The sequence below is a fragment of the Gossypium hirsutum genome, chromosome A06 (assembly GCF_007990345.1).
Source record: "Gossypium hirsutum isolate 1008001.06 chromosome A06, Gossypium_hirsutum_v2.1, whole genome shotgun sequence".
NCBI lineage: Eukaryota > Viridiplantae > Streptophyta > Magnoliopsida > Malvales > Malvaceae > Gossypium > Gossypium hirsutum.
In genome coordinates this window covers 109,928,842-109,954,631 of record NC_053429.1, presented here as the reverse complement: position 1 = coordinate 109,954,631, position 25,790 = coordinate 109,928,842, and the positions used below count along the sequence as shown (strand labels likewise).

The 25,790-nt window shown below is 31.9% G+C and overlaps 1 protein-coding gene and 1 long non-coding RNA gene across 6 annotated transcripts; one reads left to right on the top strand and one right to left on the bottom strand.

Annotated features, from left to right (window-relative positions):
* Positions 1-542: 542 nt before the first annotated feature.
* LOC107961824 (ornithine aminotransferase, mitochondrial) lies at positions 543-7,882 on the bottom strand. Of its 4 annotated transcripts, none has more exons than XM_016897989.2 (11): positions 7,710-7,882; positions 7,075-7,586; positions 6,332-6,440; positions 5,853-6,083; positions 5,282-5,441; positions 5,059-5,114; positions 4,315-4,467; positions 3,190-3,287; positions 2,881-2,961; positions 2,154-2,387; positions 543-910 (listed from the first exon to the last, which is right to left on the bottom strand). In XM_016897989.2, exons 2-11 carry the CDS (start codon positions 7,227-7,229, stop codon positions 751-753), a joined length of 1,437 nt encoding a protein of 478 aa, XP_016753478.1. In that variant the 5' UTR covers positions 7,230-7,586; positions 7,710-7,882; the 3' UTR covers positions 543-750. The 4 variants fall into 4 exon arrangements, 3 of the variants coding, with proteins under 3 accessions (XP_016753478.1, XP_016753479.1, XP_040971535.1); XR_005928597.1 differs by lacking the exon at positions 543-910 and adding an exon at positions 921-1,801 and having other exon boundaries at positions 1,929-2,387; positions 7,710-7,842; XM_016897990.2 differs by having other exon boundaries at positions 7,075-7,822.
* A 12,950-nt stretch (positions 7,883-20,832) lies between these two features.
* Positions 20,833-25,492, top strand: LOC107961825 (uncharacterized). Of its 2 annotated transcripts, none has more exons than XR_001701435.2 (6): positions 20,833-21,128; positions 21,941-22,004; positions 22,479-22,580; positions 23,400-23,478; positions 23,925-24,024; positions 25,223-25,492. It is a non-coding gene; the product is annotated as an uncharacterized lncRNA (long non-coding RNA). The 2 variants fall into 2 exon arrangements; XR_001701436.2 differs by having other exon boundaries at positions 20,877-21,128; positions 21,941-22,051.
* The last annotated feature ends 298 nt before the right edge of the window (positions 25,493-25,790 follow it).

Sequence of the window (25,790 nt, the reverse complement as noted above, 5' to 3'; positions counted from 1 at the left end):
AATTTCTACTTATTTTTGTAATCGCTTAATGCTGTTTCTATTTTTTCTAAAAGATAGTATATTGAATAATTTGTGCTCGTGGACAATTTGGTAATTAATTGCTCAATTTATGCATTTGATTTTTTTCTTGACCATGCAAGGGAATAATATCCGTCGAGCTTTATTAGAGAGTTAATTTTCTCATAACAATGTGTATTTTACAATAATGCTGTTGCCTAAGTTTTCAACTAATGTATTATTATTTAATTTAGTTTTTTTAAATTATTAGGAAAAAGGAACTTTTGAAAATAATGTTTATCAAACATAAATTTTTAGAAAAATTATAATAAAAACTTTATATGTTTGTTTTGGAAAAAAAATGATCAGAAAATTTACTAAATAATAAGAAATATTTTACCTAAACGATCATAATATGAATTAATTTTCTGATTTCAAATAAAAATGAATAATAAAGACTTTTTGCAACGGACTGTTCAACTGTATTTTACCATCTCAAGAAGTAATTAAAACTAAATCAATCATCCATTTATGAACAAATTAAGTTAAAGGAGCAAAATGTTTATTTTAATTTTAGGTATAACAATATAAGCATAGAGTTTGTGTGTGTTAGTAGTGTTCTTGCCTTGTTCCTGAGCAGCAAAAGATAAAAATAACATAAGAGATATCAATGTCTAGTTTATTTAGAGGAAAAGAGAGAGAATCCATGTCCAAGGATGAATCATATATAAACTCTCTCATTTAACAAATGATTTAGAGAGCTCTATCTGAAGGATCATACAAGTTCCTCCCACATCGATCGCAAATTGTAGCGGTGGTCGGAGAATCTTTCGGCTTGGCCTTCTGCATATTTGGTAGATCAAGTTCCAGAACATCATGCAGTACCTTTGATCCTTCTTTGACCTCATCCCGACTGCAAACACATTTATCATACGCATAAAATTAGACAACACCAAATGCAGGTTAAAGGATGATCATCTCTTAAACCAATGCAAGTAACTAGACAAGCAGCACACATCATCAAGAATATCTGCTTCTAAGTTGTTTTCCTAGCAACAGCATCTGTGATTGCAAGGGTTAAATATAAATGGAGATATACATATAAGACTCCCCAGAAGGAAACAATGACATACTGTGCACCAAAAATAGCTCTTAGTTCAAGCATGGATCTACATAAACTTTGTAAGCTCATTAATTTCAACACTGCATATATAATCCTGAATAATATCTGGACCCCTGATCGGGTAACAAAATATTTCCAAAGAATCCCAATTTGTAAATACAATTATAAGAGAAAAAGGATAAAGGAAAGCTTCAGCAGGCGGCCACAACTTCCAGACAAGTATGGTCGAGATCACACAATGATAGAAATAGTTCCTCAATTCAAAGGGCAAAGATAATCATTAACTCATGAGAAATAACAACAAAACATCTAGTCTCATTTGGATACATTTTTTTCTTGCTCCTCCTATAGGAAGTATTAGAGGTGATTGGAGCAAGTTTTTGGGGCAGTGTTGGATGGCTGGGTGTAGTCTACGACTAAGTACGAGAAAATTTAACAAATAGAAACTAAAACAGTGCAGCAAAAGCTAAAGGACAAAGGCTTTAGACGAGAATGGCCAGAAGACACAGAAATGTCTAGAGTGATCCTAGTTCCCTACTTCTAAAAGCAGCAATTAACTAAAATCACCACCAAAAGCAAGGGGTATGGTCAATAAATTGTATAGAAAAAGGGGGAAATATGACAGAGGAGTACCAAAGTAACAGACATAACTCCAGTTTGTCACACGATACCAAATATAACCTGTTCAATGAAGTTTGATAATGCCATATAAATTTATTAGAGAACATAGGGAGGAACATGAGTGAGCTCTTCCCAGCAGCCCCATATTGTTAGGCCAAAACAAGCAAATGTGTGAACTAGTACTAACCAATTTTAGCACCAAGATGGATCAGCACCGCTCAACCCATCAACCTTGTTAAAAAGTATTACCTCCATCCACACACGTTAAGATGTTCTACAGAATCACAAATTAAAAATAAACATTTTCTAGACATTTGTTTTCCTTGATTTGGTGGTGTAGGATGCTTGCAAAAATTTGAACCTTCAAGGGACAGTGGACAGAAAACTATTGTCATCAAGCATTTCCCCTTACCTCATGCAAAGTGGAGGAGTCAACCGTACAATGGTGTCATGTGTGGGTTTGGCAAGAACTCCCCTTTCTTTCATCTTTAGACAGATATCATATGCTGAAACAGGGAATAAACTCTTGCTATTGAACTCTAAAGCAGTGAATAAACCTCTTCCCCGAACTTCCTTAACGTAGTTTGGAAATTCCTCCTTAATCTTAACAAGCTGACACAAAAGTTCTTCTCCTAAATGGGCAGATCTACGAAATAGGAAATAAACCAGTAAATAAATATATATATCTCTGGGCAGAAAAAGGGCAGTGAAAGGGGAGGGCAGGAAGAAATAGATAAATTGCAGCAAGCCAGATGATACTTCAAGCAAGCTTTAAATCCAATTTTAATCAAATAATGATTTTTTTTTAACCCTTCACATTGATCCTTTTGGGAATTGATAATGTCAAGAAAACTTTACCCTGCAGAGTGTTACCATGTCTTCTCTCAGATTATGCATTTGACAAGACACCCTAGGGTAAATATGCACATCAATCAGAATGTTAAGATTTATACATTGTATGAGATTCAATTACTTCTTTTAAGATGTTGAATTCTCTCTACATTTTTATCTTGCCTAAATCTTCATTTATGCCAAACTGTAAAAAGATCAAGTAGTTTCCCAGGAAACAGCATAATTTCCAACTTTTCTTCTTCATATTTAATCTTGATAATGCAACACTCAGAAAGAATTTTCAATACCTCTCAGCAAGTTTCTCCTCCTGGATTACATCTAGTGAGGCAATGGCCACCACACTGGCCAAAGGATTCCCTCCAAAAGTGCTGATGACAAACATCAATAAAAGTGCAGTTAGCTTTCACATAAACAAAGTGATACTGTAAAACAATTTTATCACAAATAGCAGAAAGAGAAGAAAAGCACTTCAGGCACTGGAAAGAGTCATGTGCACAATATGGAAGAAGAACTACCAAGTTTCCTTGAAAGCTAAGTTGTTTATTAATGATGGAAGAAACATCATTAACCAGAGATTACTAGGGATAACTACAAACCTTCCATGTTCTCCAGGTCGAATACAAAGCATTACATCTTTGTCAGCAAGCACTGCACTAACAGGTATTACGCCACCACCCAAAGCTTTTCCTAGTATCTGAGAAAGTCAATAAATATTAAATATTTACAAGAGAAGTTTCTAAACCTGTGGCATACATTGATTTAAGAAGAATGAAAGCTTGAAATAAAGCATAATATAGAGCATGTTGAATGCATGAATTTAGCAGGCTCAGCAGTTCTAGACCAGGATGCTATCATTCAACTGTTTCAGCGCTGATCTCACAATGCGAATTGAACTTAAAGATTTTTATTTTAAATGCCGAACTCCAATACAAGGGCTACATGAAACATGATCAGCAAATACAAATTTGTATTGATGCTCAGAGCAGAGAATAAACAATGTAAGATTTCTATTTTTTAAATGCTTAACTATAATACGGGGGAAGAAAAGAATTATCTACATAAAACAATGGATCCATAAATGAGAAGTGAATATGACTTTCTATTGATCCTGTAAGCAGATAACAAACATTGCAGAAATAAACAATATAAAGAAGTGAAAATAATACTCTACTCTCTGAACCACCTCTTTAGAATAACCAAAAGCAAATTATGAGTTATGTATTTCTATTTTCACAATCTGTATATCAGATACATTTCAAGTATGCGATCAATGCTTGGAAAGTAAAATTGAGGGGAGAACAGTACAACAATCCTGACTCACATTGAAGCAAATTACAGAAACTATTAAAATAATAAACACCAAGTACAAGAATATATTTGATTTGTGCAGATCAAAGTCTCAGTCGGTACTTCATTATTTTTGTAGCAACTCAACCCCCTCCCCCCCTCTTACACATTTCAATATCCAGTTTTACATTTTTCTTACAAGAATGAGAAAAAGGATCATATATACTTGATGCATTATTAATGGCTACTTTACTAGAATATCTGCAGAAATCAAAGGGCATAAAGTTGTAAACCAACAATCACAAATTTATTATGCACGGTTTTAGCATATTCGGTCAGCAGAATTTATTACCTACAAATTAGAACTAAACACTGGTTAATAGTGAAATAGTACAGGAATTTCACCAAAACTTTGAAGTTGAAAACAGCCTTACCACAACATCTGGACGAACACCTTCCCAATCGCAAGCCAACATTTTTCCTGACCGTGCTAGGCCACTTTGTATCTCGTCAGCAATCATTAAAACATTATATTTTGAGCAAAGATCTCTGACAGCTTTTAGATAACCTTTTGGAGGTATTATAACCTTAAATGGAAAGGGATAATATATAACACATTGTCAAAAGAATGGACAAAAGCAATAACCACTTAACAATATAATTTGAGAAAGGAAACAAAAAACGCCCTTTTTTTTTAATTTTCTCTGTGTGTGAATCTTCTGTGATCTCTCATATTTAAAGATTGGTTGTAATTCTGTATATTATGTAAAACTCTATTTCTAAAAAGGACATACACTTGGTGGAAGTGCTAACTTGTTAATGACTATCTGCATCAATGGGACCTAATTCGTAGAGAAAACTATCCATCAAAAAGATCTCTAGTTCAAATCTCCCTTAATTTATCAATCCCTGTACTAATCATGTAACCATATAGGATAGTTTCCTTATAATGGGGTAGGGATAAAGAAGCTCCCATAACTACCAAGTTATAGCTACCAAGACCAAAAACACTTTAGCATATCACACACACACACACATATCAACCATGGAAAAGATGAACAAACTGCTGGCTCAATAAAAGTTCCCATATCCACAACTAAAGGGAGCAAAACCACAAAAGATCAATCAAGTCCATTCAAACTACTTAATAGCCTTATAATGTTTGATAATAAACTTACACCAGCCTCTCCTTGAATAGGTTCAAAGAGAAATCCTGCTATTCTGTCTCCATGTTCTGCACTCAAAAGGAATAAGTAATGTGTTAGAATAGAAGAAAAGTACTTTTTTTCTGCATATATCAAGACATTGAAGATAAATTACTGAGATAGATCATCCAGAATAATTGATGCCTCTTAAGCACCAAATAAAAAATAAACTAAAAAGTACTGGGACTATTCAAACCTTTAAAGATCTTCTCAAGGGCAACAGCATCACCAAAATCAACTTTAATATGACCAGGCACTAATGGCCCAAATCCACGAGTAGCCTCATTGTCACAGCTCATAGAGATGACAGCCAATGTGCGACCATGGAAGCAACCACAACAAGAGACGATAATAGCCTGCATATGCACAATTATTTAATCAAACATAAAAACAAATAAAACTTTACTAGATTATATATATGCATATATATAATACCAAGCCAGAAAGAAGATAAACAATATAGAACATAAGCTGCCATCCAAAATCAGAAGTGCCTTGCTACTAAATTAAATAAAAAAGGAACACCACAAGTTTTCTGTTCCTGAACTACTATTTTGCCCTTGTATAGAACTCCAGTATTTGTATCTATCTCCAATTAAGGTCATTGGACGAAGCAAAATAGTAATTACATAAAATCAGAATTATCCCATACACCTCTCGCCCCCAAAACCAACTTACAATACTTTCCCAGCTAATGGCCTCACATCAGGTAAGAGGAACTATTAGACACAACAAAAGATCAGTTAGCAAAGCTTGAAAAGATTTACCTCGTTTTTGGGAATTTTTTTCTTCTCATAACCCCATTTCCTTGCCAACTTCAGAGCAGTTTCCACTCCTTCAGCACCAGTGTTCATAGGAAGCACCATCTCATAACCAAACATGCTTGTCAAACGCTCAGCAAAAACTGGAAACCTGTCATTGTAGAAGGCTCTAGAACTGAGAGTGAGTCTTTCTGCCTGTTCTTGAAATGCTTTGATGATCTTTGGATGACAATGTCCCTACAGTGGCAAGCAATGACATAAACTACAGATAAAATTGAATTCAAATTGCCAAGAAAAATGCAAATGGTGGATTTCTTTGCTTTTACTCTGCCTTTTGGCTGAGTATGCTCGGCAAGAGGAATTCCCTCTGCCCCCCCACCCCCCGATCTAGTGCATAACAGAAGGAACAAATGGATTAATAAGACAAAGCAAAGAGGTACCTACAGGTGTAGGGATTACTACAACATAAATTACACTGTTTATACCTGATTAACAGCTGAGTAAGCTGATAGAAAATCCAGATATTTCTTGCCTTCTGGATCCCATATGATTGATCCCTTTGCTTCAGAGAATACAACAGGAATTGGGTGATAACTGTACTTGAACAAGAAAAGTAATTTTGCTTACTCTATCCTTGAAAAAATAAAGGCAATGGAATCAAATTACAAATGAAAAGGCAACTTCAGAGACCATAAAAAATATCCTCCATGGAAAAGTTTTGTGATTTCCTATTCTCCACATTGAAACTCAATCAAAGGTCCTCAACAAAATCCATTAATCTAATTGGCTGAGTCTACATATTAGGGCATGGTCTAATTATATCAACAAAACCTGAATACAGAAGTTAAAAAATTTCACCCTATTGAACTTGGACACAGCAACAGATACTCCATCATTCTAACAGGAAAGATCAATTGAACCCATTTATATTATCGAAGAAAAATCTCACATAATCCATCATTCTAACAGGAACGATCAACAAAGACTAAAGCTTGAAGCTAACAAAGCAAAACCAAAACCACAAATACTAATTATAATAAATATGTTTCCGATAAACGTAAGCAAAACCGAAAACATGAATACAAGTGATAGTAGATGCTTTTCAGATCAAAGAACCAAAACCCAGAACCCAAAACAAGAAGAAAAAAACTGAATTGCCAGAAGAAGAGAAAGATTAAGCCCAGAGATTAAGGATGAATCAAATGAAAAAAGAGAGAAAAGAACTTACTTGTGGGCACTATATTCGTATTCAAGGTTGATGAGATGGTTAGAAGAGGAAGAAGAAGAAGAAGAGCTGCCTTCAGCCAGAACACCATAGGTCCTCCTGCTTGTTCGGCTCACTCTGCTTAGCAAAGACAGTAAGGGTTTCCTCGTTGCCGCCATTTCCGGGTGACACCAACAGGTTTGTTATCTTTTTTCTCTCTCTTTTGGACTTGGAGGGTTATATTAGATAATGATGTTTTATATTACGGTGCACAGTAAAATGGGAAGTTTTTTCTCCTCTATTTTCCGGCATAAATTCTTTTGTATCCGCAAGCTGAGTGTAACCGCACGCAAGTCTTCCAAATCCAAATCCAAATCCAAATCCAAATCCCAATGTCTCAATTATCTAATAATACCCCGAGCTTTGTACGAAACCGACAAAAACTTCCCATTCTTTTGTTTAGAAAAACTCAATTACACTTTTCAAGATAATTTCTCCTTTTTCGTGTTCCAGATGGTAGAAGATCATACAAACAACTGAATGAAAGCAATAAAAACTTGTATTATTATAATCATGGCTTCCCTTTCTTTATAATCATGGCATTAACGAGTTATTTTTATATTTAGAAAGGAAACGGAAGATAAGGGAAATATGCCAACCTTGGAGTCGATTACACGTAAGATTCCATCCAATTCCAAAATAATCCGATTTGCCGCACCTATCAAAGTCTTTTAATATACAAGTCACCGGTAGAGTTAACCAATCATATGATACCGTGCTGAGTGGCTGAGCCCTCCACTTATGGCTTTGGGATCAGGGTCGGGAGTTGTTCATGCTATGGAAATCATAAAATATTTAAATTGTAATTTTTATGGTAATTTTATTATTATTAAATTTTTATTATTTTAGGAAGTTTTTATTTTTATTAATTTTAAATTTTAAATTTTTAAAAGGTCTAAATAAAAGTTTTTTTAAAATAAAAGGGTCGCCCCTGCTAGCCCCTTAAATATACTCTTATTTATGTTTATTTACCTACCACAAAATTTACACTAAAAAATTTACTTTACCAAAAGTTAATTATACAACGAAAGTTATTATCCATAAATTAAATCACTAAACTATAACGTTAAAAGAGTTAGTTCATGCAAAAGGCAAAAGTGAGAGAAAATATGCTATTGTTAAAGACAATGATGCTTGAATTGGATTGGATTGGAAATTCATTGAGCTATCGATTCAAAGAATGATATTGAACTAGTTAGATTAGACATTGATACAAACCAACAAAACTAGCTAAAAAAATAGGGTTTTTTTTTAATATTTTCATTTTAAAAAAATATTAATGATTTTTTAATCAAAGTAGTTAGACTGATGAATCAATGGCCTAACTAATCTATAAACCTTGGCTAAATGTGTCAACCATAGGGAAAGAAAATTTGTCCGCTGATAAAAGATGCTTATAGTGATGAAATTCAATGCAACGATATAACATCTATCAAAAGTGACGCAAGTTTACTCATTGGCAAAAAGGGCTTTACTGACATAAATTAATTCACCACAAGAAAATAAAGTGACGAAAAAATGAATTCCTAAATAAAAAGTTTTACAATGATGAATCGTTATTTATCACCAAATTATTGACTGTAGTGACAACAATTTAATCATATCACTAAAAAGTAATTACAAAGACAAAACAAGGCCATATTTAGTTCTTGAACTTGGCAACCTTTTTCATCTTGTGTGGAGTGTGCCTCGCATTTTGGACAAATCAAGAGCCAAAACAGAGGCGTCATCACGACGAAGATCCACGTGACGTTGCAATCACATGAAGCCAATTGGAGACATGAAGCAGACGACGTCTTGATGACACGACATCGGATGTCATGATGATGATGATGTCATGACGAGAAGTGTTGGGACGTTGCGACGTGATGAGGTGTTCCCACGATAATCGGGTTTCTTCTCTTAGTTAAACTTTAATTGTTTTCCCCAATCAAATTCTAATTAATCTAGGATATTTTAGTCATATTTGACCTCCAAATTTGGTCTATAAAAGGGCCTTTAGTAATCCTAGAATAGTTGATGAAAAATATAACATAACACAATTAAGAAATAACTTTAACAGAGCTTTATGAGAATTTTGTGTTTTAGTCGGAGGATTTTGTATTCGGCGTTCAGGGTTTATTTTTTATTATCTCTATCTTGTACTTTTCAGATTACTTTCTCATTAGTGAAGTCTCCTTTTGCATTTGATTTTTTATCTTCTTATCTGAGAATTTTCCACGTAAATATTTGTTTGTTTGATTTTCTGTATTTTGTTGTTCATTATTTATACAGGTTGATCCCCAACATCTTGGTCCTAAAAAAAAATTGGTCTATATTGGTACTTGAACAAAGATTTCATCAAACAATTTAGTCATTTTTTTGTAACGTCGTTAAGAGGTGATGATGTGACACTTTAAAATTATATCATGTCATTATTTAAATTTAAAAAAAAAGGTTATCGGAAAACTACAAAATTATAAAACTTATAAGCATTTTAAAAAATTATAAAAACTATTAAAGATTATAAAATAAAAAGAATTATAAATGAATTAAAAAAAAAGAGTTAGATTGTTAGATTTCCTAATTTAGGGGTTTTTATAGTGCGGCTGATGAAATGTAAGTTTGGAAAACCTAATTAGACTACCTAAATTAATTTTGATATTCATGGTAGAAAGAAAGAATGGAACCTTACTGAATATGATACAATTTATGAAAAATTATTCATAATCATCTCTTTTTTATAATATACACACATGTTGAGTTAAGTTTAAAATAGGTTGCACAAAGGATTTTGCAAGTGTTGCGGAATGATAAAGAAGCCCAAACTCATTTAAGGATATTTGATGGACTAAGAACTTACTTGAATTTATGACTGAATGTTGAAGGGATGCTTAAATTTTCTTTCCTTCCTTCTTTAATAGAAAATGGTGGAAGAAGATGAATGAATTTCCTCTTTCCATCCACTTAAAATTATATATATATAGAATAAATAGTTAATTAAACGTAATTAATTATCATTACTTTTTTTATCTAATCTTATTTACATCTCTTTAATCAGGGGCGAAGCCAAGGGGTTGGCATGGGCTCGGCCCCGGCCCCCCCTAAAATGTAAAATTACATTTTAGGCCCTTAAAATTTTTTAAAAATTTTAAATTAAAAAAGGTAAAATTACACTTTGCTCCCCTAAAATTATAAAAATTCGATTTAATCTTTTACAAATTATAAATATATAAACTATAAAAAATTAAAATTTCATCTGGCCTCCTTAAAAAACTTTTCTAGCTTCGCCTTTGTCTTTAATCATAATCTTATTAAATAAATGGTTATTATCATCATTCTCTACTAACTTTATAATAACGATGGTTTAATAATGATTTTGGTCCTTTGGATAATTGCTATCTAGGGCCTTAAACTTTTTCCAAATTAAAACTCCATAGTGATTGGACATTTACAATTTAATCCCCGAGCTTTAATTAGCTAACTTCTTGGTTAAATTACTTAACTGAACTTCAATATATTTTCATATTAACTTCATAAATCCTTATATTTTGTCCTTACGGACACAGTTTACAAAAATGAGATTCCGAAACTGCATTTTTTAACACAACTGAAATCCGAGTCGTTACATAAATCCTTTAGGCCACCTAAAGTGAAAAGGAAGATAACTAAGAAGCCTAAAGACTTATCTAAGTCTAAGTGTTTTTCTGCAATAAGAAAAAGGCACTTCAAGGTTAACTGCAAAGAGTGGAAGGATTACTTAGCAATTAAGGGCAAATGTTTCAATTTTTTTATTATTATTTTTTTCAGAAATTTTTTTCAGTGTTTTTTTAAAAGAGAAATTCAACAATACAAATGATGAAACATAGTTAGGCGACTAGCTAAATCGAATCTCGACAAAAAGAGAGTCAGTAAAAAGGGTGATTTAAAAAATTAATACAGTTTTTGGGTTAACATAAACGGGTGATAAGTATACAAAAATGGATTATGATCAACAGAGTTTACTAGGGGATAATACAATGGAAAGCTATTTAAAGGTTAAGCGGGTTAAATCCTAAGTGCTTCTATCATCTTAGTATATCAAATAGATAATATGGTCTCGGCATGTATATCCGAAGCAAGATCTAGAATAACAAATCAAGTTGACATGATCACAACCAAAAATAAAATGAGCATGAAACAGTAAATACTCTATAAGCTCAAAAGCTCACAAAAATTATGGTTTTTTTTTTTATCAAACTTGTAAATTTAAAATTTCAAGATAATGCTTCAGCTCAGGGAGACAACCTAAAATAATAATTTCTTAAAACGACTTATCATGCTTGACTCTCTCGTGTCTTAAAGTATAAATAAACCAATGCATAAAAATCCACCAATTAATCCCAAACAAAACTAATAAAAACTCCAAATTTAGAAAAATTAACTCTAATGTTATGTTTGAGAAAATTATTTAAACACAAACAACAATTCAGGGGCTATATCGCATAAACATATAAAAACCTCCTTACACTTAAGATGTACATTGCCCTCAATATATAAACAAATATAATCACAATAAGCAAAGTATCATAAGAAAGGAAGGAAGAGAATTGAAACTTCCCTGAATTGGGATAATTGTGTTGGAATAGAGAAATTCGGAAACGTAGGAGATCCTAAATTATGTACATGGTTTCGTACACACTAGTAAGAAAACAAACAAAAATAAAATAAGGTAAAAATGTGACAAAACAAATAGAAAAACAGTAAAAAAAGCAATAACAGTAAAATACATTAAAAATATATAAATCCAGAAAAGAAAAACAAATGACAATAAAAATGAAAGTAAAATAAAAAAAAACATAAAACTAAATAAAAATAACTAGTTGACCACATGTAGGATGTTAGGATTGAGAGGCGTAGAGACAATAGGGGGATCGGGTAAAGTGATATGAAAATGCTGGCACAACTGCTCTAGATAGGCCTCAATGCGATCCTGTTGGAGTTAAAGCTGGTCAAAGTGCTTTAAATGTTGCTGCTCAAGGCTTCCGATCCGATTTGAGTGCTGCTGTTGAAGGCATTCTATCTACTCTGAATGTTGTTGTTGTGTGTGATAGATGTCCTTAATCATTAATGCAATTGTAACTGAAAATTAATTTAACTAGTCATATTAATTACCTAGCTTTGTAGCACATATTTTCAAATATCTATAAATAGGAGCCCTTCACAACTAGTGAGGGGACTTCTAACATTTTGGCATTCTGATTCTCAAAGCTCTCTCTTCGCCTTAAAATTCTTTCAACTTATTTTCTTTGTTGAGCCTTATTGTCAACCACATATTTTCTTTCTCCACCTTACCAACCACCACATGTCGATGCGTTCAGTGATACCGGTTCTGCTCCAATCTTCCTCTTCGTCTTCTTTCGGTACATTCCAATCACTTATTTGTAATACTTCCCCTCTCCATCAAAGAACCTCTACAATGAGCATCTTGACTAGTAGCACGTAATGGTCTTTTGTCATTCAATGTATCATCTTACTCAACTTCTGTTGTATATAATATACATATACGTTTTTATACAATATCTATAACTACCCATTACCCCTTCCCAACCCTTAAACCAAAGAACAACTATGATTAAGCACATTCAAATCCATGTTCTCCTCATTGTTATAATAGCAGCGATATCCGCTGAGCTAAGAGTCAATAAAAAATTATATATAACAAGGTTTGCACACTAAAATTGCTACAACTGACACATTTGTGTTTTTTTATTTAAATTTTATAGATTTTAAGATTTTTTTTATAAACTTTAATTTAGTTTTAAAAAGCACATTTACCTTAAAATAATTAAAAGCAATCTTCAAAATTTTAATAGATAATGATGAAAGTTTTAAATTTGAAGTTACAATAATAAAATATTAAGTTATAATTTTGATTAAATAATCAGAAATTTTAAAGTTTAGATAATTAAATATTTAAATTAATTTTTTATATATTGTCTATAATAAAAAGTAGAAAACGCATATATTCACATTTTCTTTCAATTTAAATCGTTTATGCATTTCATGTTTACAAATATTTAATTTGTAATTGATTTTTTTTCTTGTTCTTCCTAAATTTTTTATTCTTCCGCTTTGTTTTATAAAGAATTCGTATTTCCAGATTTTGTTGAATTGTTAATGTCTTGTTTTTATGCTGATTTAGGTAAAAAGTAAATATAGAAATTAAGTAAATTTTGTTGACCTGAACTAGTTGTGAACCCGCAAGAAATGAAGTATGAGAAAAAGCGATAGCGCCCGATTGCTGCTACAACTGTCACAACGGGAAATAAAATTGTTTGCGGAGTTTTAATTTTTTTTACGTTTGTAGAATCTAGAAGAATTCACTAAAATAAATATATTAAATTAATTTTTTTAATTAAATAATTTTCTCAACTCAATTCTAATTTTATTAAAATCATGACGATTTTACCGTAAAAGAATTTATGAAAAATATATTTAATATTTCTACATTCAACGGATTCACTTGTTACCAAATGATTTATGTCGAAACCATTTTTTTATTGCAAAAAAAAAACGGGGTCGATGTTTTATTTTGAAAACGAAAATTGGGAGTCGCCACCAATCTTTTTTGATGAGGTGTGATCGGGTCACCTCATGATCGATCATTTTAATAAAACGTTTTGAACAACAATTTTGGTTTACGGAATTCGAGAAAACAGGTTCAGGAATCGGTTACGTACGAGAAAGGATTAGCACCCTCGTAATGCCCAAAATTGGTACCTAATTGATTATTTAATATCTCGAAGAAAATTTAAAATACGATCCTCTCCTTCTTGATTAACGTTGATTAAAGGAAACAAGCTTGAATAGATTAAAATGAGCATTACAAGCCTTCTCATCTCGAGGTAAAATGTCACATCCCGTAAGTTAGGACACGACATTTGAATCTCGAAAATAAGCTTGCCTTTATTTATATTTGAAATTCTATGAGTTTTAACTTAAAAGGATATTCGATTGTTTAGATCCAATGAGAAAAATTGAAACCCCGTAAGTTAGAGCATGACTTTCTCAGTTTCTAAACACAGAATATTGCCTTTATTTTATTTAAAATCCATGCATCTTAAAGTTTAAAAGGAATATGCAGCTATTTCGGTTTAACGAGAAAATCGAAATCCTGTAAGTTAGGACATGGTTTTCTCGAATTTTCAAAATGCGAGATATTACCGATTTTTATTTATTCAAGACATAATATAGGCTAATAAATATTAAAAAACGATTTATGGCATGATTGTAATAATAATAAACATGAAAATAAAAAGAAAATTAGTGACAAAGAAAAAATTAAAAAAGTGGTAATGATAAAAAATAGTAAAATTTGGCGCAATAAGGGATTATAAACAATTATGTTTTTGAAAGAACATACAAAATAATAATGTAACGCCCCAATTTTCGGGAATTCTGTGAATGTTGGTATAGGTTTAATTATGTTAGTGGGCCTCTAGAAGGCCCAAGCTTAAGATAGAAAAATTTTAGTTAATTTTTTTGTTCCATAAGAAAAAGGGGGTGAAATTATGAAATAGAATCTATGTGAAAATGTTTGAAAATGCTATAGGCTAAATTGAAGTGGTCAAATAAATAGGAGTGCAAAATAGGAGGATTTGCATGACAAACCTCCCATTTTACATGAAGTGGCTAGCCATCATGTTGTTGTAGACAATATGAGCACTTGATATCCATAATTCATGGTACAAATTGATAATGAGTTTGGTAAATGTTCCATGATAATGGATTAGGTAAATATTCCATGATAATGGGTTAGGTAAATGTTCCATGATAATGGTTTAGGTAAATGTTCCATGATGGGCATTTCATGTCTTTTGTATTAAAGAATTAAATGGATGAAATATGAAATTTTATTAAAAGAAAAAGGGGTGAAAAGAACAAAGTTTTGTCCATCTTTGTTCATCATAGCCTAAAGTTAGAGAAGAGAAAGGAGTTTTGTCCATCTTTGTTAATCATAACCTAAAGTTAGAGAAGAGAAAGGAGAGGAGAAAGCTCTTGAATGTTTGGTCACCTGGGGAAGAAAATTAAAGGTAAGTTCATGGTAGTTTGCTTCTATCTTGATGTTCATGAGTTCTTCTTGATTCTACCTTAACTCTTGAAGCATATTTTGGTTTTTGGTTGTGTTGTGAGCATTTGGTCATGAATTAAAATGAAGGAAATGGTTGTTGTTTCATGTTCTTTTGATGAAAAATGGAAGATATATGAAGTTGAGCCAAACAAATGAGCATGCATGTGCCTTAGATGCTAAAGGGAAAAATCGGCTAACATGTTGTACTTTAAAATGATGAAATGGAGATTATGCTTAAGTAAAAATCATAGATATGTGATGATTGATTGGTGATATACATGTTTAAATAACACGCATGCAAGATAGGTGTATGAAAGAGTGATTTGGTAATAAATCTGCTTGGGACAGTAGCAGTAACGTGACTTCGGAAAATCACCATAAATTGTGGGAGATGAATTAGAAGCTGAATAAATTATGTAATTAAAGCTTAATGAGTCTAGTTTCAAATGAAATAAACTAGAACATATTTTGAGTTCTGTACAATGAGAAATTTGATTTGTAATGAAGAGTGGTCATATTAGTCAAACAGTGAAACATGGGAAACTTTAAGAAAAATCTGGTATTGATTGGCCATACCAAAAATTCTGAAATTTTATGGATAGAAGATATATGAGTCTATTTTCAGGGAAATTTAACGGTACTTGATTTGGAGTTTCGTAGCTCCAGTTATAAATGATTTAGTAACTGTTGCTCAGGAAGACAGCTTGCAGTGAAATTATGATTATGTGGTAAACATTGACAAAAATTTGTTAATGAGTTGCTTATTGATTTCTTATAAGCTTACTATGATCTGTAGGTGTGGTTGGCCGAATATCGTAAGGGGTTAATACGTAGTTTGTATTTGAATAGTTAGATTAACGTGTTAGTAATCCAACTGTAGGCGGTTCGTGTGTGGATCTCGTCAGCATATCGTCGCAAACAGGTGTGTAACTAGCACCCTCTTTCTTAGTTTGGATCGGCAAAAGTCGAAAAGCCGAAATGCCAAAAACTGGTATTTTGTAGATTTGCGAGTGTGCGAATGCTCGTGAGGTAAATCGATTAATGTTTTTGGTAAGCTGCAAAATTTGGACTGCAAAGTGCATGATTTCTGTGCCCTCGATATTTTTGGGCTTAATGGGCCAAAATTGGAATGATGGGCCAACGGGCCCAATTTGGTAAGAACCCTCGGTGCGTGATTCTGTTAGTACATGAAAAGTAAGAATATGCATGAAAAACCCTAAAATAGATAAATTATTGAAATACCTTTAAAAAGTAGAAAATTTACAGTTTTACCCCTAGTAGATAAATTACCGAAATACCCCTAGAGTTAAATTGACCTAAATGCATGTTTGACTGTTGTTATTTACTGCATGCCATGTTGTTATTATCTGATGCATGGGATTGGGATATTGACGGAGGAAGTACTGAAAGTGGCTTGTCCACGTACTGGAGGCTTTGCCTCAATTTACTGTTAACTGAGCAGCAAGGCTGCAACTGTGGAGTGTTGGGTTGGGTGGGTTGAGCTATTCCCCATATGGAGTGTAGGGCTGGTACGGGTGGAGTGTAGTGGTTGGTGGGTTGAGTAGTCTCCCTAAATGGGCTTGCATATGTTATTGATGTTGCATGTATTTTGAAATGGGCCTATGGGCCATACTGTTATCTGAATAAGGGGCTAAGGCCTAGTTTATTGTAATCTGAAAAGGGCTCTGGCCCAGTATCACTGTTACCTGAATGGGCTTAGGCCCAATGGGCTTGAGCTGACTTGGGCTTTGAATGGGTTTTCCTTACACGCTGAGTTTCCCCAAACTCACCCCTTTTATTTTCATCCACACAGGAAATCCCCAACCATAGTGGGCTTGGAGCTGTGAGGGAATTCGGAGTGGCCACCCGTTCTGAAAGTTTGGTTTTCTTCTGGTGAACTGGACATCCTTTTATTTACGTTTGAAGTTTTGGGTTTTTTAAATGTAATAAGGCCGCTTAATTATTTTTGATGGTTTTAATATGTATTACTAAGATAGGTATTACTTATTTTAACTGTTGAAATTGGATAGCTTTAGGGCGCGTTTTCAAAAACAACAATTGATTTCAAAATAATACGACAACAAGCAAAGCTTCCGCAATGAAAGTATTTTCCAAAATTAATCACTTTTCCTAAAAATGACTTAATCAAAATCGGTTTCCTAGAAATATCCATGACGTTAAGGTGTGGCAATGGCGGTATGCACATCTAGGATTGGATCTGAAGGGAGCTTGGTACTTAAGCAGTCCGATGGACTCACCACCTCTTTTTCGGTTTCCTACCTGGTGCACAACTTCCATTTACTTTAACCTATAATGAAATTATCTTTTAAAACACTAAGTAAGTTTTTTCTGGATCAACAATATAAAATGTTTTGAACGCTTCGATGTGGCATGTCAGATCCGGTCATAACGTCTGGGCCGGATTTGGGGTGCTACAAATAACAGATAAACAAATAGCTAAATAATGGATGAAATGGAATAATAAAAACATGTATATAGAAATGTAAAAAGAATATGCCAAAAACATTAATTAAAAATTAATATAAATGCGATTAAAAACCGAAATGAAATAAACAAATGAAAAATAATAGAAATAATAATAAAATTTGCACAAGTAGAAGAATACAAAATAATTTTAATTTTAAATGTAAAAATAATAAACGAACAAATGAAATACTACTTAGTTAAATAAATAAATGATATATAAAAGTATTTTATGAGATTAAAATAATAAAACAATAAATAGATAATAATGAAATAAAGAATAAGTAAATACAAAAAAAAATAACTCTTAAAAGGCTGAAATTTAATAAATGACTCAATTGAAATCAAAATAAAATTAAAAGGATAATCTGTAAATAAATAAATAGCTAAAACTGAATTAAGGGCTAGAATGAGATGCACGAAAATGAATGGGGATTAAATGTGTAATTCTTCCAGGCTCCCTTTCGCGTTCGTCCTTTAAAACTGACCCAAGGACCAGATTGAAACAGAATAAAAAATGCGTGGCCAAATTAAAAAAAATAAAAGAACTAAAATAAAAAAAACCCAAAAAGGCGGAAGGGCTAAAAGGGAAAATAGCCCATTTTGCAGAAACACGCGGATCCTAAGGCTTGTGGGTCGAGTCGCGGGTCGGCCCTTAAAACGACGCCGTTTTGGGCATCTGGGGGGTCTAATAAAACGGCGCCGTTTTATACATATATATAAGCTAAAATAAACCAAAAAAAAACATTTGAACCACTCATTTAAAAAAAAACCAAAATTTCTCTCAACCTCTCTTACCCTCAGCCCCCATAGCTGGCCTAGCTCCGGCGTCGCCGTCCACGGTGACCGGTAATAAAAAAATTTACCATTTTTTGACTTTTTTGACTCTCGACCCCATTTTCACACCCTCTATCATCGGAGATGGTCTCCTTGGCCATCCATGGCAGCACAAACACAAAAAGAAAGGTAAGGTTTCCTTTTCTTTTTTTAAAAAAAATAAAATGAAAAATAAAAAGAAATATAAAAAGATCAAAAGAAAGAATCACCTCTGAAATTTTCTATTTTGTTTTTGATTAATATTCATGTGTGTGAAAAATACACTTGTGTTTTGTAGGGCTTTTATAGCCGATTCATTACAAAGTTTATTCCTTTTTTGCTTTCGTCTTTCTTTGTTATCTGTTATCTTGCTGTGCTGTCCCTTTGGCTGTCGTTTTTGGTTTGCAGGTACAGAAGTACGAAGGTACGTGGCGGTACGAGGCGTGGGGTGTACAGAGGCATAAGCGGCACATGGTTACGAGGCTAGGGTTAGGTTTTCATTTCTGCTAAACATTTTTGGGTTACGGGCTTGTAATATTTTGGGCTAGGGTTTAATATTTTTGGGCTATTAAGTTGGAACTTTATTTTCACTGCAGCAAAACAGGTTTTTAGCGGCATTTGGATAAAAACGCCGCTACAGATCGAGCATTAGCGGCATTTTTCAAAAAGCGCCGCTATAGATCGAGCATTAGAGACATTTTTCAAAAAGCGCCGCTATAGATTGAGCATTAGCGGCACTTTTTGAAAAACGCCGCTATAGATCGAGCATTAGCGGCGCTTTTTAAAAAATGCCGCAAAAAAATTAAGCACACGCCGTGTTGAGCTTTAGTGGCATTAGCGGCGCTTTTAGAAAAACGCCGCTATAGATCGACCATTCGCGGCGCTTTTTAAAAACTCCACTATAGGTCGACCATTAGTGGCGCTTTTTGAAAAATGCCGCAAAAAAATCAAGCACACGCCGTTGTTTTATGTTGAGCTTTAGTGGCATTAGCGGTGCTTTTAGAAAAACACCGCTATAGATTAACCATTAGCGGCGCTTTTTAGAAACGCCGCTATAAGTCGACCATTAGCGGCGCTTTCTGAAAAACGCCGCTATAGGTCGACCATTAGTGGTGCTTTTTGAAAAATTCCGCAAAAAAATTAAGCACAATGTCTTCGTTTTATGTTAAACTTTAGTGGCATTTAGCGGCGCTTTTTGAAAAACGCCACTATAGATCGAGCTTTAGCGGCGCTTTACCAAAAAGGCCGCAAAAAACATTTTATCTTTTTATTTATTATTTAACTGGTTTATTTATATTAATTAAAATACAATTTATTTTTAATTGAATATTTAAATTCTTAAAAAAATAATGACACGTAGAAAAAATTTGAAAGTAAAAAATAGAAAAATATTTGTTAAAAATGAAAAAAATTAAAATACAATTATTTAAAATAATTTTAAAGTTTTTGGGTATATGACTGATTGTTTTTTAATTTATATATTAAATAATTTCTTATATAATAGTAAAAGAGATAGTATTAATTTTAAAATATTGAATTAATTATCATTATAGTTTAGGGTTTATGGTTTAGGGTTTAAGCTTTAAGAGTTACTATTTTAAGGTTTATGGATTATGGGTTTAGGGATTATAGTTTATGGTTTAAGGGTTGGGATTTAAGGTTTAGGGGTTATGGGTTAAGGGTTATGGGTTTAAGGTTAAAGTTTTAGGGTTTAGGGTTTATGGGATATGGGTTAAGGGTTTAGATTAATTAGCGTTTTTTAATTTATATATTAAATAATTTCTTATATAATTGTAAAAGAGATAATATTAATTTTAATATATTAAAATTATCAATATAGTTTAAATTATTTAAGAGATAATAGATAAACTTTATATATATTAAAATTAAAAAAATTGCTAACCTATACGTCTTTAGAGATACAAAATTAATTAGTAAATTAAAAAAGTTATTTAAATTTCTTAAAATATTGAAAGAATATATAATTAAAAAAGAGATTTTTTTAAAAAAAATTCTTTTATTTTTTTTTCATATTTTGAAATTTTTTGTTTTTATTTTTCTTGAATAAAAAATTATATAAAAATTACAAATTTTATCTAATTCTTTTAAATATTACTTAAAATTTTAAAAAATATTTATTTAAAATTGATTTCAAAGATATAATAATTCAATATAAAAATTATAAAAAAGTCAAGCATTAGCGGCGTTTATGATAAAAATGCCGCAAAAGGCAAACAATAATAGCGCTTATGATAAAAATGCCACAAAAAATCAATTTAAAGAAAACAGCGCCGTTTTGATATAAAAGCCACTAATTTTTAGTTTTGATTGAAACGACGCCGTTTTATTTCTTTCCCCCCAATGTCCTCTTCTTTCCCAATTTCCTTTTCTTTCTTAGCCATTCTCAGATTGTTCCTCTATTTCTCTCCCTCAATTCCCTTTTCTTTCCCAATTTCCTTTTTTTTCTCATCCTTTCTCAACCTGTTCTTCTATTTTATATCCGAAAATCCTCTCAACCTGTTATTTTATTTTATTTCTTAGTTTGTTCTTTGATTTCCCAAAACCCTAAACACCCAGTGTCCCGACGCCTAGCCATTCTACCTAGCAGCGAACTCAGTCTTAGCAAGTATGTGAGGTTTTTGATTTTTTTTTGTTTGGGTTTGTTGAAATTTACTTCCTTTAATTTTCAATCGTCTTAAAATTTTAGAAATTTTAATTTGGGCTTCTTATTTCTATTATATTAGTTTTCAATTGTCTTAGAAATTTTTGATTTTTTTTTGTTTGGGTTTCTTATTTCTATTATATAGTTTTCTAGTTTCCTTCTATAGCTTCAATTTGTTGGTGCAGTTCTATGTGATGCAGTCAGTTGTTTCTGTTTCTTTTTTCTCTTTTATCTTGTATGTTCTATGCCTAAAGCAATATCAATTGTTTTCCTGTGAAATGTGTTAATTTTTCTAATTTTTCCTTTGTTCTATCTTTCCTAAATCTCTAGGTTTTAAAAAAAAACAACAACTATAAAATTCTTTCCCTAGTTCATTTAATTTAGTTTAGGAACTTTTGAATTTCGAAAATAGTGTAATTGTGTAATAAAACTTGTGTGAATGGAACATGTATGATCATTGCTTCAGTTTTACTTATACTTTTGGTCTAGTCATGGATAAGAAGCTTTTATCTTCTTCCAACAGATTGTCATCTTGTTCCAACAGATTGTCATATATATTGACCAAGCTTTAGGTAAAGATGATTGTTACCGCATTCTATTTGATTTAGCTTCAGTTTTACTTATACTTTTTTTTATCTTTTGCTGTATTTCTCTGCATTCAAAAGTTCATTGCTTCTCTCCCTTTGAATTGCTTACCTTGAAAAAAGATGTTATGATCTATTTGGTATGGTGATACACTAGTTAATGCTACTGGTTTCAACTCATCATTGTTCTAGGTTGGCAAGAAGCTATCAGAATTGATTCGAGATTCAGGTGGCCTAGCACTTGGAACTGAACAAGGTAGGTGGCAATTTGAACTTGCTTAGGTGGCAATTGAGCTAATTGTTGTAAGTATCCTTACCTGCTACTTGAGACTGGTTGCATTTTGCAATTTGTTAAAAGGGTATTTTCTTCTATTGCAATGTCATGCCCGTTGCCTAGATGATTAGAATAGCATATTTTAAACGCTGTTCTTATCATCTTCTGCCTAATTTTTGTAAACAGTAGTGGTACAGAGTTGCTGGTTTACAACCTGGTTTACTTAAATAGGAGGTTAAAACTTAACGAAAGTATTGCTAAATTGCTCGGGTTTCTTTGCAATACATTAAGTAATATTTTCTTTCTTGGAACTGAATTTGATTCTTAGATAATAGTATGTTTCTTCTTAATAAATATTAGAAACCATCCCCTAAGAACTATTTTTCCTTTAATTTGTCTTGATATGGTGTGCTTGACCATATTCATTTGACTTACGATTTACGACTTCATATGCAGATGAAGACAGGATGTTTGACCCTAGTTTATGTTTAAATATCAGTGTTGATCCACCTGATGTAATAAAAATATCTCCTTGCGCAAGAATGGAGTGCTGGACTGGTATGTTTTTTTAATCAATTCTCTCTTATTTTTGCATTTTTGCTATTTAATGGTTATTGAAGCTTTAATGCTCATGATTATTCCTCAAGAAATCTTTAATAAGTTTCGTGTTATTTTAATATGTGACCGAACTGAATGCTTGTTGATTCGTTGAGCATGCATGAAATAGTTTGTGCATATATTTTGTTTGAAGTGTTGAATTCTGAAATAGTTCATGTATAATATATATACAGTTTAAGTATTGGTCTCAGGTCAGGATCTTTTTTTTTTGTTTCTAATTCATTTTTTACCCTCTAGTGTCACTTGGTTGGTTTTGCTAGTTTACAGATTTTCTTCAGGGAAACTATTAGGGACTGAAACATATTGTTTTTCACCTTAAATTACTTTGCAGTAGCATACTCCAGTATGTTTTGAGAGAATGGACACTCATCTAACTATATGCGTGTATATATATGCATGTAGGTGTGTATTTATGCTTATGATATATGCTAATATAGCTATTAGTGGGATTTTTAGAAAAAAAATCTATTTACACATCATGCTCAAATTATGTAAAACAAGGATGATTTAGATATTATATAAATCTTAAAATATATATTTATATCCAATACTCCTACTCAAATTAGATAAACTTAGATAATAATTGCAGTTAGCGGGCAAAAAGCTTGACATTATATTTGAAAAATGATATTTTAAAACTATATACAATTGTTATCATAAAAAAGTTGTAGGATATCATATTTGAATTGAAACCATTTTTATAGGTTGAGATAAAAATAAAAAAAATAAAAACTGATGGTTTAATATTTTGACTTGAAGCATGAAGGATATACTAGAAAGGTACCATTTGCGCTCAAAGAACCTTGAGAAGCTGGAACAACCTTGTCTTGGGCTGCAGGTTAGTGGCTTTTTATTTCTTCTTGTATATATGTAGATATATTTCTTTACTTTTAGTTCTTACATTAATATGTAATCAGTCGGCTGGAAAATTACTTGGGGATGAATGAAAATTTGGATTATTTTATAGAGCAGTAGATGTGAAAGTCTAACTGGTGAGCCTCTTGTTTCACATTATTTTGTTATTTTTATTCGTTGTATTCGATACATATGCATACATAGTTAGGTATAAAGGTATCAGTGTATGGTTTTTTTCGAATATATGAAAATATTTAAAAAGGATTAAATATATCCATTAAAACTAAATATTTGTATAAGATAATAAAACTAAATATTTGTATAAGATAATACAAGCCTTTGAATATGATTATTGTATCTTCACCATTAAATTCTATCTACTTAAAAATGATATTGACTTTTTCATCCATGGATTTTGCCTTGAAACAGGAAAATGAGAGGTGAGGAACTCCATGGATTAGATATTGAAGAACTACAGCAGCTAGAAAAATCTCTGGAAATTGGGTTGAGCCGTGTGATGGAGAAAAAGGTTTAATAGACATGTGCATGTTCTTGATGTGTTTGTTTGCAGGCTTACATGCATCTGTTTGCATGTTTATATTCATATCTTTGCTACTATGTCATCATACTCATGTTTCAAATGGCATTTAGTCAACATAATCAATTACCAGATCTTACTTGTCGTAAAATAATCAGTTTAATGTTGTCGTAAATTAAGAACAAAAACTATTTAGGTTTTGATAACTTTAATGAATCAATATCTCTCGGTTTGGTTAAGTTTCATTATATTCATTTGATTTTAATTATAATTATTTGTAATTTTACCTTTTTTATTAAATATTTTATAATAAAAATCTTATATAACTTTTTTTTTTAATTTTTTAATAAATTGCTTACTACCCTCAATTTCTAAAGTAAAATGTTTGAAGTATATGTTATAATTTTTTAATGAAGCAATTTCAGGCTCTAATTAACCTGCTAGTGCATCACTAATGAAGGTATCTCAACTTTGATTAATTATTTGTTTTATATGTTATCAAGATACTGATGCAATGATCTTGGTTTTACCAACTTTATATTGGTGAATGCAAATCTATCATGGTTACAATTGTTTACTATTATTTGCACTACAAAGTACTTTTTAGTTAGTAATCCGGTACTAGTGTTTCAAACCTTTCTTGATAAAATGCTAGTGTGATGATCTCGGCACTTTGAACAGATCTTTTGGTGAGCTTTTCTTGGTCTTTGTCACATAAAATGCTCAATCCTTGGTGGTTTAATCTTGCTGTTTTGGGTTGGAAAAACTGTATGAAAGAAATCAGTTAAATTGCTGCTATTAATGAGGTCCAGAAATGAGTAAATTGATGTTTGAAATATCTTTGTATGGTAGATTGAATGCTGCTGTATATTGTTTCTCATTACCGAATTAATGTTGAAACTAAGCTAATTAAATGGTGGATGATTTGCTGTCGATTATGATGGAAATGACTATTAAATGTTTAAAATTCCTTTTATTTAATTGATGGTTGCTGATGTTTAAATGCTGTAAATTGAAGTGTTTAAATGTTGTAAATTGAAGTGTTTAAATGTTGTAAATTAAAGTATTTAAATGCTGTAAATTGAAGTGTTTAAATGTTATTTGTGTAGCATTTTAAGAACTTCAAAGCTCACAGATGATTTGTTATACTCTATATGAGTTCATTGATTCTATGTTTTTGCAATTTTAGGTATGATCATGGGTGCAGTAGCTTCAACTGACAAGGACTTGTGCAAGTCTAGAGCAGGTCAATCAAGAAGTTCTGCTGGAATTAAACTGACAAGTAATTGTAGTATGCTTGTAGTTGAAGTTTCTTATAGTGAACATCATGTTGTTTATTTGGCAGAAGTTTCAAAGATTTTACTTTTTAGAAGAAAGTGTATTGTAGTAATTAGATTGGGTTTTCAAAGATGATTATGTTAACATTTTGATAAAAAATTATGAAAAGTTCTCTTGTAAATGTTTTTGAACTAAAAAACAATTTAAAATGTGTCCATTGTTAGGTCATTTAAATTTTGTATGATCATTTAAGGTAAGAATGTAAATGAGATGACTAAAAAGGAAGTTGAATTTGATATGGTCTTTAGTGGCGTTTTTGGGGAAAGCATCGCTAAAGGTCATGTCTTTAGCGGCGTTTGAGGAGAAAGCGTCGTTAAAAATCATGTATTTAGTGGCGTTTTTGGGGAAAGTGTCGCTAAAGGTTATTTTCTTTAGCGGTTTTTTTGGGAAAGCGCCGCTAAAGGTCATATCCTTTAGCA

What these genes read in the sequence shown, in the direction of transcription:
- LOC107961824 (XM_016897989.2), bottom strand. Translation starts at nt 7,229, where the DNA reads ATGGCGGCAACGAGGAAACCCTTACTGTCTTTGCTAAGCAGAGTGAGC. An exon ending in CTATTCAAGGAGAGGCTGGT is followed by an intron (nt 4,468 to 5,058) that starts GTAAGTTTATTA and finishes TTTCCATTTAAG; the next exon opens with GTTATAATACCTCCAAAAGG. An exon ending in CGACCTGGAGAACATGGAAG is followed by an intron (nt 2,962 to 3,189) that starts GTTTGTAGTTAT and finishes GTTTGTCATCAG; the next exon opens with CACTTTTGGAGGGAATCCTT.